The sequence below is a fragment of the Vulpes lagopus genome, chromosome 2 (genome assembly GCF_018345385.1).
Source record: "Vulpes lagopus strain Blue_001 chromosome 2, ASM1834538v1, whole genome shotgun sequence".
Classification (NCBI taxonomy): Eukaryota; Metazoa; Chordata; class Mammalia; order Carnivora; family Canidae; genus Vulpes; species Vulpes lagopus.
Genome location: NC_054825.1, coordinates 80589598 through 80603652, shown reverse-complemented (window position 1 = coordinate 80603652; position 14055 = coordinate 80589598). Strand labels below are relative to the sequence as shown.

General features: G+C 38.4%; 1 protein-coding gene across 4 annotated transcripts in view; it reads right to left on the bottom strand.

Annotated features, from left to right (window-relative positions):
- The window catches only part of RYR3 (ryanodine receptor 3), a 508658-nt gene that overhangs the window by 242429 nt on the left and 252174 nt on the right, over positions 1–14055 (bottom strand). For all 4 annotated transcript variants that reach the window (XM_041743628.1, XM_041743630.1, XM_041743629.1 and 1 more), the window contains exon 12: positions 10219–10340. In XM_041743628.1, the coding sequence (XP_041599562.1) occupies positions 10219–10340 (122 nt within the window). The remainder of the gene's footprint in view (positions 1–10218; positions 10341–14055) is intronic.

Here is a 14055-nt window from a genome sequence, read left to right as displayed (position 1 = left end):
TAAAGACATTTCACAAAGAGAAATGACCCCTGGCTGTCTGCTGTACTTTTTCATTTTTTAAATAAGAGCACTTTTTAAAATAATAAACTTATTAACATGAGACACTTGGGTGGCTCAGTGGGGGAGCATCTACCTTTGGCTCAAGGCGTGACCCTGGGGTCCTGGGATCAAGTCCCACATTGGGCTCCCCACAGGGAGCCTGCTTCCCCCTCTGCCTATGTCTCTGCCTCTCTTTCTCTGTGTCTCTCATGAATAAATAAATAAAATCTTAAAAAAAATTAACTAACTCATATTCTCTCAAACTTTCACAGGTGCCTCTTGGAATAGGTTAAACATCAGGTTGGATGGGTTTCTAGCCCAGGGTCTCTCCCTCCCCCTGTATTTCCATCTTCTCTCTTCCTTTCTTTCTCTATCTCCCATGTTTTTCATGCCTTTGCATGTGTTTTTCTCTTAAAGGTTTTCTGTGTGTGCGTGTACACCCCAGCTCCCTCTTCCGCATTTGTAAATGTCTCCTCCTGACGTCCTGTGTGCCCTTCCTCCTCTGTCTCAGCAATCTTCCCCATTTCTCTTCCTCTCTGCTTTCACATCCCCCTCTATCTCTCTTGCTCTCTATGTTGTGGTCCTTCTATCCTCAATGTGTGTTTCTGTTCCTCTGACTTGGGCATAATTTTTCAAAAAGTCTTGTAATTAAATCCTATCAATAGAGACATCACAAACCTCCACAGATGGCAAAACAAGCCTTCATTTTCCCATCCCCTTGATGAATATGCTGGTGAGCCTTCTGGGGAGCAAAAACTAAGAGGAGGAAAGGGGTAAATGGACCCAGCCCCTGTGAATCTGCATCGCTGGCCCAGGGGGCTAAGAATTGGTTGAATGTATAAATAATGTGAGGGTTTTTCCTTGGGTCAATTTCTAAGGAATTCTCCTCTGTGTTTATAGTGTATTTGGTTATATATTAATCTGGATACATGCTAAGAAAAGACTTATCTAGGCCTAAAGCAAAGGCTTAACAAGTCTTAAGAACACTCATGTTATGAAGTGACAATTCCAATTTTGTCTGCAAGAATGCCAAGTCCATGCAATGAGGACAGAACACCAGTGGACTCCAGGCAAGGAGCTCCTTCTCACCAGTATGTGCTCTGGCCTACGGAGGAAATGTTCTGGTCCATGCTCTAGAAATGCTCACCAATGACTATCCAAGATATTATAGGATACAAAGACTGGGAAAGAGAATGCTGTGAGAACATGAGGGGAAGGTTTGGAAATACAAAACCCAGGCAAGAATGACTTCCTGATTCTAGATTCAAGTGAAAAAAAAAAAAAAAAAAAAAAAAGAATACAGTTTCCCTAAGTCTGATCTAATTACAGAGTCCCCTCTGCCTCAACTTTTAACATTTTGAGTTTTTTTAGAAACAATGACACCAGTTAAGAGTGTTTGTGTGATTAAAAAAAAAGATGAAAAGATAAAAGAGGTTTGTTAGCATTTTTGTAGTTTGAAAGGGCAACCATGCAGGAGGTTGCAAATTCAAGTTATAATCATTGCCATGAACCCGTGTTATTTGGAGTACCTCTAAGCCACATGTGCTTAATTTTCCACCTAGGAAATAGGAAAGGTACAATATATTATTGCCAGGGCCCTTCTAGGTCTCATTTTGTTCTGTGGGTCCACTGGACTAAGGCAGATCCTTCCTTTCCTCAAACAGAACACATTCCGCCCACCAGCCTGGCAATGGGGACAGTGGAGAAACAGACATGACCTCTGAATGGCTCGATGATGCTCTCAGTCTCCTCTTGAGGAAGAGACCCAGATGTACCCAAGATAGGAACAAGATGGTGTCTCGATTCAAAACTAACTACAATGGTACCCAGCTCATCTCAGCCTTTTCTCATTCCCTACCTTCAGCCACTGCCCCACTATGTTCTCAGATCTTTGCAAGGACTTCTTTTATTTAGTTCCAGTAAGATCTCAGGGGATTCTGAATATTTACCATACTAATTCCATAACACAATTATTTATGCATTGTTTCCGTCCTAAGGTTAAACTCAAGACAGCTGGAGAGTATCTACTCGTCAGCAGGATTTCTCAGACTCCCTCACCTCCCACATCGTTCACGTGTCCTATTGGACAGCTCCCAGCAACTGACCAGAGGACAATGAGTCAGCACAAGCAGACTTTAACCTTTCTTCTTCATTGTTCTTTCTTTTTCCTTCCCTATTCATTTAACTTTAATTTGCTTTCCCAGAAGGCCAACCCCCTCCTTCTGGTTTCCATTGTACACAGCATGTTCTGTTGGCTCCTCAAGAAAGATAGGAGATGAGAATCTACTTATAAATTATTTTTCTTTTAGCCTTCACTTCCCAGCTCTTGTAAACTTCTACTATGGATTTTGCAGCCCATATCCATGCTGCACGGGTTTATTTTTCAATAGTCCTCCTTTCTTCTAAAACAACTTGTGGCTTGGAGAATCAAGAACTCCCTCACTGATGGGGGAACATCCTGAACAGCTGAGTAAGGAGCTCAGGAAACCCTCTCTCCCACAAAATAATGATAGAATTGGGCAAAACCATCAAGAACAATTGTTTTAGGACTCTGGAAACTGACCAAAGGCATACAATAAACTGAGAAATAATTTTTTTCAAAAAATTTTTTTTGTAATGAGCCTTGGTAAAAACAGTAGGAGTCCATGGTGTTTCAGCCTAAAGGCTGTTCTCATGCCTTCCTCCAGCTTTAGAACAAAGAAATTTTAATAAGGTGGGGCAGACCATAAGTTAGGCCACACACATGTTCAGGAAGGACTGGAGAGGAATCTAATTATCCACTCATCTCTGGCTGAATGTGAGGTTTTGTGCAAGCAGAAAGCAAAATCCAGGATAAACACTTGTAAGAAATACTTATAAGGCAAGCAGGTATGCCTGACAAGAAATACTAAGGGAAGTCCTTTGGGCTGACAGAAAATGATGCCAGATATAACTAGAATCCACATGTAGGAATGAAGAATACTGGTAATTATGTAGGTAAATATAAAATATGGTATAAATATATTCATTTCTCTTTTGTGATTATATTTTAAAAACCCAAATGGAAAAGAAAATAATTGTAAAACTGTATTGCCGGGATTTTAACAAAGGAGGATATAATATACACAGCAATATTATCAGAAGGAGGAAGGTGAGAATAGAATATCAGAGCAAAATTGCTTTACTTGTTAAGTTAGTATTAATTTGAGGTAGAGTCACAAGTTAAATACATACCGAGTTTCCCAGAGCAACCACTAAGAATATAACTCAAAAAAGTAGTGAAAAAAAAAAACCCAACCAAATATCTCAGCAAAGGAATTAAAATGGTAGACTAGAAAATATCTAACAAGAAATAAGGCAATAAAAGAGGAAGAAACAAAAAACATGAGATATATAAAAATCAGATAGCAACATGGCAGACATAAATCCAACAATTCAAATAATTACATTATCCATAAATGGATTACATGCACCAATAAAAGGAGGAGACTATCAGAATCTTCTTTAGAATAAAAGATTCAATGTATGCTCTCTATAGGAAATACTGTATAGATCCAAGGACACAAACAGGTTGTAAATAAAAGGAGTGAAGAACTTATACCATGCCAACAGTAACCATAATCTGCCATGTGAGACCTCTGGAGTGGCTCTACACAATAGACTTGAAGATAAAAAAATGTTCATAGGGAAAAAAGGGAAACATTTTCTAATTATAAAATAGTCGGTTTATCAGGAAGATATATTTATTAGGAACATAAAGCCACCCAACAACAGACACCAAAAATAAATTAAACAAAAGTTGAGAGAACTGAAGAAGAAACAGGTAATTCAACCTAATGGTGAGAGATTAAACACCCTATTTCTCAGTTAATGTAATGTCTTCTAATGTAACTGTGTCAATAAAGGGCAAAATCATATGATGATCTCAATAGACAAAGAAAAAGAATTTGCCAAAATCTAGCACATTCAAGATAAAAGAAACCTCTTACTCAACCCAATAAAGGGCAACTATAAAAAACCTAGAGTGAACATCATTTTTATAACCCAAGAAGGAATATTTTCCCACTAAGATCAGGAACAAGGTAAGAGTGTCTGTTCTTTCCACTTTGATTTCTCATTATAGTGAATGTTCTAGCCACTGAAATCACTGAGGGGGGCAGAGAAGAAAGGGCATCCATATTGGAAAGGTAAAAAAATAAAACTTTGTTTATTCACAGATGATATGATCCTGTACGTACATAAAGAATCTACACCAAAAAAAAAAAAAAAAACCAACAACAACAATCCACTAGAATAAAAATTTTTGGTTAAATCACAGGATGCATGATTGATATTTAAAAAGCTCAATTTCTATTCCTTCAGCATTATGTATGCAGTGAACAATCTGAAAAGAAATTAAGAAAACAATTCCATTTGTAGTGGCATCAAAAATACTTAGGAATCGATTTTACAGAAGAAGCCTAAGACTTAAACCCTGAAACTGTAATATCTTGCTGAAAGGAATTCAAAAAGAGTAAATAAATGCAGAGATATTACATATTCATGAATTAGAAGATTCAGTATAATAAGATAAAAGTTCTCCCCCTAAATTGATCTAAAGGTTCATGCATTCTCTATCAATATCCTAGCAGGCTGTTTTGTAAAAATTGACAAATTCACCCTAAAATTTATATGGGAATTCAAAGGACCCAGAAAAGCCAAAATAATTGAGAAAAAGTACAAAACTAGAGGATTCACTCTACCTGATAACAATAGTTACAAAGTTATGTTCATCAGGACAGTGTTGTTTGGTATAATGACAGGTAGATAAGCCGGTGGAATAGAATTGAGGGTCCAGAAATAAACCCTTAAATTTATGGTCACTTGACTTTTGACAGAGGTGTCAGGGCAATGTGATGGGGAAAAGGACAGCCTTCCCACAAATCGTGCTGGAACAGTGAGGTATCTATATGATCCATTAAAAAACAATTCAATTATTAGACCATATCCAAAAATTGATTCAACATGGATCACAGACCCAATGCAAGAGTTTGAATTCTACAACTTTCAGAAGAAACACAGGAGAAAGTCTGGGTGACTCTGTGTTGGGCAAGAGTTCTTAGGACACTCGAAGGCACAATCCAGAAACAAAAGTTATATTAAATTAGACTTCACCAAAATGAAAACTTCTGTGCTTCAAAATACATCATTAAGGAAATGAGAAGAGCCATGAACTTAGAGAAAATATCTGTAAATCATGAATCAATAAAAAACTTGCAACCAGAAGATACAAAGAACTGTTAAACTTCAGTGTGAAGACAAACCATCCAACTAAAAACAACAACAACAACAAAAAAACCCAACCAGGCAAAAGCCTTGATTACATTTGACTAAAGAAGATATATGAATAGCTAATAAGCACATGAAAAGATGTTCAAAATCATTAGTCATTTTGGAAATGCAAATTCAAACCATAACAGCATACCACTTCATAACCACTAGTGTGTCTACAATCAAAAGTCAGACAATAGGGATGTGGAGAAATTAGAGCTTTATGTATTTCTGAGTGGAATGCAAAATGGCATATCTTCTTTGGAAAGCAGGTTTTCAGTTTCTTATAAAATTAAGCATACCTAAATGTCCAGTGGTGGATGAGTGGATAAACAAAATGTGGTATTTATATACACTGTAAGGTTACTCAACCTTAGAAAGAAATGAAATTATGACACATGCTACAATATAAGTGAGCCTTGAAGACCTTGTTTTTTTTTTTTTAAATTAGCAATGCACCTTGAAGACCTTGTTAAGTGAACTAAGCAGGGCCCAAAAAGACAAATTTTATATGATTCCAGTTAAATTAGTCAAATTCATAGAAAGGTTGAATAATATTTATCAGGGGCTGGGGTGGAGGTGGAGAAGAATGAGGAGTTATGGTTAAATTCCATATTGGTATGGAATTTCTGTTTGAAATGATGCAAAATTTCTGGAGATGGGTAGTGGCAAATCTGAATTTAGTTAACATCACTAAATAGTACACTTAAAAAGGGTTAAAATGGTAAATGCTATGCTTTGTATATTTTATCATAAAAATATAAAAATGTTAAACAAATTACATATGACTTTGCAATCCCACTTCCTGGTATTTATCCAAGACAAATGGAAAAATACATATCCAAAGATTTTTACACAAATATTACGGAACCAATACCGATAAAAAGCAAAAATAGAAAAAGCCCGTGGTTCCTCTAGTGACAAACAGAATGTGAGGTGTATCTATACTTATCTCTCTCTCTAGACAGATCTCTCTCTATAAGCACATGTGCACACACACACACACACATATACAATTATATATATATACATATGTGCATGTGTACATGAGATACTCATACACACACTCTTCTGCAATAAAAAGGAACAGAACCCCATTACATGGGGGATGAACCTCAAAAATGTTATGCAAAGGGAAAAGGACAGGATCAAAAGGCAATATATTGTATAAATTAACTTATAAATGTATTAAATCAGGACCAACGCCAGATGATTGGTTGCCTAAGGCTGGGGGTGGAAACTAATATATACTGCCATAGGCATAAGGAATCTTTTTGGGTGACAGAAATGTTTTAAAAGTGAATTATGGTGATGGTTGCACAGCTCGGTAAACTTATTAAAATTCACTGAGTTCCACACTTAAAAAGGAAGAATTCTACGATATGTAAATTATAACCCAATAAAGCTGTTTAAAAATGATTTTCCTACTGTCAGGTATGTAACTCCCACTGACTTTCTAAAGTAATAGCTTTATTAAAATATAATTCACATATTACACAATCATCTATTTAAAGGGTACGATTCAGTGGCTTAATGGTTTTGAGTATATTCATAGTTTTGTAACCATCGCCTCAATTAATTTTAGAACTTTTTCGTCAGCTTCCATCAAAACCGCATACCCATTAGCAGTCACTCCCCCTGCCCACTACAACCACTGTAGCTCTAGGCAACCACTGATCTACATATTGTCTCTATAGAACAACTTATTCCGGATATTTAATATAAGTAGAATCCTACCATAAACGGCACATATCAGTACTTCATTCCTTTTTATGGACAAGTAATACTCCATTGTTTGAATATGGCACATTTTAGTAATCATCAGCTGGTCATTCAGGTTGTTACCAATTTTTGGCTATTATGAAGAATGCCATTTTGAACATTTGTACACAAGTTTTTGAGTAGACCTGATTCATATCTTTTAGGTATATAACCTAGGAGTGAAACTGTTGGGTCATATGGTAACACTATGTTTGACTTTTTGAGGAATTTCCAGGTGGTATTCCAAAATGGCTGCAACATTTTACATTCCCACCAACAGTGTATGAGGGTTCCAATTTCTTCACATCCTGTCTCACACTTATTAAGTCTTTTTAATTATAGCCATCCTAGTGGGAGTACAGTGTTCCCTCACTGTAGTTTAGATTTGCATTTTCCTCATGGCTGATGGCATTGACCATCTTTTCATATGCTTATTGGCTATTTGAGTATCTTTGGAGAAATGTCTATTCAGATCTTTGCCCATTTTGTAAATTGGTCCATATGTCTTTTTAAGGTTGAGTTGTAAGAACTCTTTATTCTAGATACAAGTCCCTTATCAGATATATGACCTGAAATATTCTTTCCCATTATGTAGTTTTTTTTTTTTTTACTTTCTTGATGGTGCCTTTGTGGCAAAAAAAAAGTTTTTAATTTTTATGTAGTCCAGTTTGTTTATTAAAAGATTTTATTTATTTATTCATGAGAGACACAGAGAGGGGCAGAGACGCAGGCAGAGGTAGAAGCAGGCTCCATGCAGGGAGCCTGACATGGCACTTGATCCCAGGTCTCCAAGATCACGCTCTGGGCTGAAGGTGGCGCTAAAATGCTGAGCCACCCAGGCTGCCCGATCAAGTCCAGTTTATATGCTTTTTGTTGCTTCTGTTTTTGGTGTCATATTGAAGAGACCATTGTCTAAGCCAACATCATAAAAATATAAGCCTATGTTTGCTTCTCCTGGTTTTTGTAGTTTTAGGTCTTACAATGAGGTCTTTGATCCACTTTGAATTAATTTTTGTATATGTATGAAGCAGGGACCACTGACTTTTAAGTAAGACACATGGGCAAGGTTCTAGAGAACTGAGAGGCAAATAAATAAAGCTATCCAACCTCTAGGGTAATGGTTCTGGCAATAGTCCAGACTTCATGAAAAATTCATGTTTGCACATAGCTATCTTTTCTTCATATACGAAGTTATTTATTCTAATATCCTTTCTCTGAAGAAGGGGAGCAGGTCTGGACATCATGTGACATAGAAAGGAGGAAGTACTTTGTTTAGGGATCACAAGAAGCCAGTGGAATGGCTGACTCACAGGCCTTGGTTCCATTCTGTGGTAGTAATACCTCATTGTCTACTTTCCTTTCTCTGTTTTGGTAATGGGACGCCCTCAGTGGTACTGGGAACACAGCATCCCAATCAGAGGTTATAGCTCTCAATCTCTCTGCAGCTAGGTGTGGTCATGTGATTGGTTGTAGCTAGTAGAGTACAAGAACAAGTGACCTACTTCTAGGTCATATCTTTAAAAAAAATTGCTTGCCTTCTATCACTTCCTATTTCTTCCCTGTATCAACCCACCCCCCTACCCACCATTTTTTTGTTTGTTTTTCCAGTAAAGACCTGAGAAATGGTGCTAGTACAAGCTACTTTTGATTATATAGATGAAGAAAACATACAGTGGTGTCAGTGAGTTGAATATTAGAATCCCCTGGGGAAGTTTAATTAAAACCTGATGTTTGAATCCTACCACAGGGATTCTAGAGATCTCTTTTTTAAAGCTTTTTTTCTTTAAAGGTTTATTTATTTGAAAGAGAGAGAGAGAGAGAGCATGCCTGAGTGAGAGCAGGGGTGGGAGTGCAGAGGGAAAGAATCTCAAGCAGACTCCACATTGAGCTCCAGTCTCACAACCCTGAGGATCATGACCTGAGCTGAAATCAAGAGTGGATGCTTAACCAACTGAGCCACCCAGGCACCTCCCCGACCACAGAAATTCTAATGCGATTGGTATGAGATGCCATTTAGGCATCAGGGTGTTGAAAGCTCTCCAGATGAGTCTAACATATGGCCCAAGGTAAGACCTCTATTCCAGGACAATGGTTTGTCAATTTTCACATGCTTCAGTATCAACTGGAGCACCTATCAAAACACAATTTCCTGCAGTCTTACTTCCCAGATGTCTGATTAGGTCTGAGGTGAAGCCTGAGGATGTGCATTTTTAACAGGTTCCCAGGTGATGCTGCTGTGCTGGCCCACAGATACCCTTTAAGAAACTGTAGATCTCAGAGCAGCAAGATAGAAGGAACCTGAGCCTCAGCAGCCTGACCTTGCCTACCCTATACTTTTACTAAGAAGAGAAATAAATGTATCTGGAACTGCAACAGCAACTTAGCCTATACCCTAACTAACACATTGCTTAGATCACAGTATTCCAACAGGAAAAGTAAAGGTCTAAAAAACGTTTCTCATTTCATGCAAATTCACACACACAGTTTAAGCCCCCTGGCTTTAGAGATATTTTCCTACAAAAGAAGGATGGCTTGGAACACTGCACTGTTTACAACAGAATCCATCTCTCATGGTAATTGGTGATCACAATCCACCAGGTTCTGCTTTGGCAGCATTATTTAGGCATTGAGGGGATTATGATCCAAGCAGGCAGTTCAGTTACTTTTCCCATTTAAGTCCCAGCCATAGGTGGGTCATCCAAGGCTTTTAACACAAATCCACTTGGATCAAAACCATAGCAACCATTCTGAATGATGTAGAAAGCTTTTCTAAAGAGCACAAAATAGCACAAAGGGTATAGATCCAGTTCTCCCCTCTTCACATACTAGTACAAAGGGGACTTAAAGTGCTTCAGGCACTGTTCACTTAATTTTTGGGAGGAGATCTTGGGTATTTGATGACATCAAACTGAACCCCAATGGGGCTTCAGCACTTGTTGGGCAAACGGTGAAGCTGGTAGGAGGTCATTTACTGAGAAATAAGATTCAGTCTCAAGCTCCTCTGTGGTAAGACTCTTTGCCGGTTTTTCATAATTTCCTGAAAACTTACGGTATTAAAAGGGGGCGGGTAGGTGGTATTGGATGGCTGCAGAGTAGAAACTAACAGATAAAGGGAAGGAGGCTCTGTACCTTACAAACTGGCTGAATAAGGCTGTCGTGTTCCGGATGATCCGAGCAGCCTGGGACTCCTCACGTTGGCATCTCTGCAGTGTTAACCCATCATCCATGTGGCCTTCCTGATGGAGAATGACCTACCCACAGAGCAAAGGACACCAGGCCCAGTTACACGTTACTCCACAGCTGGACAATCAACATTTCTTGCAGTATTTCCCTCATCCCTTGTATTCCTTCTCCCCAACTGGGTTTCCCTGCGTCTGCTTGAAAATGGGACATTAACAAAGTTATTTCGCCCATACTCCTTACTACTGACATATGAATCATTCCTGAGACACAGTGCTTTGATGAAGGTAAAATTTTATGTGCCTCCGTGGTATGAGTTACAGTAAATTCCTTAGGCTTGGATGGCCAATTTGAAAAGGTAAAAACACATAACAGATTTTTCTCTTGAAATGAATGCAAAACTTTACCCTTGGAAATGGGAAAAGTCACTTTGTTTAGAGCCTTTTACCTCTAGAGATAAATTGAGGGGGAAAAAGCAAGTTAAAGAAAAACCCTCCACTGGGATCAGGCGTGGATTCCTCTCCTAAAGGACAGCTACTGTCGACCGTAGAACTGAGGAAGCAGCTCAATGTAGTAATTTACTTCTTATGGAAGCTAAGGAGGGCCTTGGAAGGCACCGGTAGTAGTTGATGTGAGTTCTAGTCCTACTCTGTGACTTCCCAGCTGTGTGATCTCAAGCAAGTTTCTTAACTTCTCTTTGCTTCACCTTCACCATCAAATGGAATTGTAGGTTCGTTTCGAGGATTAAATGATTTACATATAAATTACGTACCATGTTTCCCAGAATCTAGGAGCTCCTCAGTGAGTGTGTTATTAAAGGGTAGTATATTACTGATCTCAAATCAGTCATTTAAAAGCTAAGAATGCATACTGATCACAAACTGACATCAAGATACAATTTTTCAGTAGGGCTAGCTGCTTTGGATACGGAGGTCAGTTTTTTTTTTTTTTTTTCCCTTGAAAGGGTCAAGTGCATGTGGATATTAACTGGGATGGCTTGAATCTAGTTTAAGTCAGAGTTAAATCCCTATTCAAGTTCCTGATATGATTCTCTCTTGAGGTGAGTTAAGTGAAGAGAGACCATCTGTAGGTCCTGGGGTGTTAGGTGGGCATCAATGACATAAAACATGTAGCTCCAGCAAATAAGTTTAGAAAAGGGGTTTCTGGTCTTTCTGGATTTTAGCTCGAAGAAACTTCTTTTCCTTTCCACATAAAAATCTCTTACTACTTATTCTTCTGAAATTGTGTCCTAATATAATGAATTCATAAAGGAAGTAGAATACTGGCTTGCAAAAGTTTATATTCAGTTTTGACAAAAGGCCTTGTACCCCATCTGCATGTTGTAGCTTAAGTGTTAGCCAAGGACACTCCTCGTATTGGATTCACCAGCTGTTTCAGAACCATTGTGTCAGAACTTCTCAGCAACTGTTTAACAACGGTGCACTGAACATTGCCACTAGGTTTACTTTGGCCTCAGTCCCAGTGTTTGGGTCCCTAAAGACCAAAATCCTTACATTTTGCTTGTTCAGATAACATATTCAAACTGGTCAGCCAAACACGAAAGTAATGACAAATGGGGGGAATGCAGCTGTAAGAACACTGTTATTATGTGCCCTATTGATCACTGCAGCCCACTTCTTTTTCTTTTGGAGGATTTCCATAATTCAAGAGAAAACAGCAGAACCCCAAGATGGGAATGGGAAAGAAGACGCTTCCTTTAAAGTGAGCTACCATTAGGTTTTTCACAGTGTTTATTTTCCATTGGTTTTTCTAGGTTCCTGTTTTGTTTTATAAAATCCTTAATATAGATTTGAAAATCCTGTTTATTTTTAGAAAGAAACTTAACCTGCTCCTCACAAAATAGAGCAGGGCAGCCCTGTCAGGGGCCGGACATCATGACATCATTTAGGGTTTCCAAAAGGACCTTCCAAATTCACACGTACATTGCAGTTGTTAAATGAATATACAGACTATGGTCCTGGAAGAGAAAGGCAGGGAAATGGGAAACTACAATTATGAAGAGTAGAGAGAAAATAAATAACAAGCTACACTGACTACATTAGATAAACCCAATCCCTTCATCTATAAACAATGATCAAAACTGGATAAAATACCAAAAAACAAACACACCAAAACCAAAAGCATGTGAAGGCTTAAACAACCAGGGCACCCAGGACAGGAATGGTAAAGATCCCAGCTAGAATGTGAGTGTACTACATGAGCCACACCTTGGTCTCCACTTGCCCCTGAGCATATTTACTGAGTTACAGCACCAAGGAATAAAGTTTTGTGTTTGCTTCATTCGGCTGGAGAGACAGATGAGAGATAAGGTCAGCCAGCGTTTCCGGGACTAATGGGGCTTAGGTTCTTGAGCAGAGGAAACTGTAGAAACATGAACCAGAAATTCTATGCAGTTTCCCCTTAAGCTGACCGCGAGTGGGCTGTGAAGCCAGGATAGCAAACAGAAAGCCTACAATGCTTCTCTGGTGGAGAAGAGCAATGCAGCAATGTCAAGAGCATGAAAGTCCTAGGGAGGCCAAGGTTAGGGTTTAAGGTCCCTCAGGTTGAAACAGCACTTGAAAATTTAATAGGCTTTCAGTTAAATCCCAAAGATGGGATTAAATCCCAAAGGGGCTCTACTCCAGGAGTATGAATTACTCCTGGAAATAAGGGCAACCTGAAGATAGAGGCCCCAAACCCATCTATCCTACTGGCATATCAAAAGAAAATTAAATCCTCTGTAGAGTACAATAATATCATCCAGAGTGTCATAGTTTTTCATAGTTATGAAGGTAATAATGACATTTAAAGAGGTGAAATTTGTGGATCTTGGCTCTAACTCTGGATGGGAGGAGACACACTAAAATGACCTTGTCAATGATGCCCTGGTTGTCGAAGTCTTCAATGTTTTTGTTTGTTTGTTTGTTTGGCATTTTATCCAGTTTTGATTATTGCTTATAGAGGAAAGGATTGGGTTCATCTAATCTAGTCAGTGTAGCTTGTTATTTATTTTCTCTCTACTCTTCACAATTTTAGTTTCCCATTTCTGGATACTTTCCTGGTATGTTTTACTTTATACAAAAGTAAGACATTGCCTTATTGTTTGCTCCCAACATCCATTCTTACTAATACTTTCCATCTAGTACTAGTACCTTTCTTACTAGTACTTTCCATCACTTTCATAGTAGGCTGATAAACCAAGCTACAGTGTACAATGGCTTCTAGAACCCCATTCTAGGCTGCCTTGACTACCATACTGGTAGAGTTTTTCCAAGAAAAACCATTCCCCTGGCATCTATTTTCTGATTCCTGCCAAAAGAAACTCTATTACAGCAACTTTCTGGTGAAAAGACATTGTGTGTATCCAAGCCAGTTTCTCACTGCAGCCACCTGTGATGGACCTCAACTCGGAGTATACTCTCTGTAGATATAGCATCAATGCACGGTATCTCCTCTTTCTGCATGTTGGTTCCTGTGGGCTTGTCATGCAATCTGCATTTTCTCTGTAGCAATTCTATTTAGTCTCTGTATTATGAAAATCACACAGTAACTCGATTATCCACTTAAATAAAGAGGCAATGGTGTGAATAATCCAACGGTATGCCACTTCACATTTTAAAGTGTGTTGAACGCTACCCCCTCCTCACAGATTTGCCATGTATTTAACTTTTTTTTTTGTACTGAATACTGGGTCAAAACAACTAATTAGGCAGTACAATCTGTCACAGAGTAATTCTTCAGAATAGCAAAAATAGTAAGAAGTAAATCTACATCATGTTCGCCTGG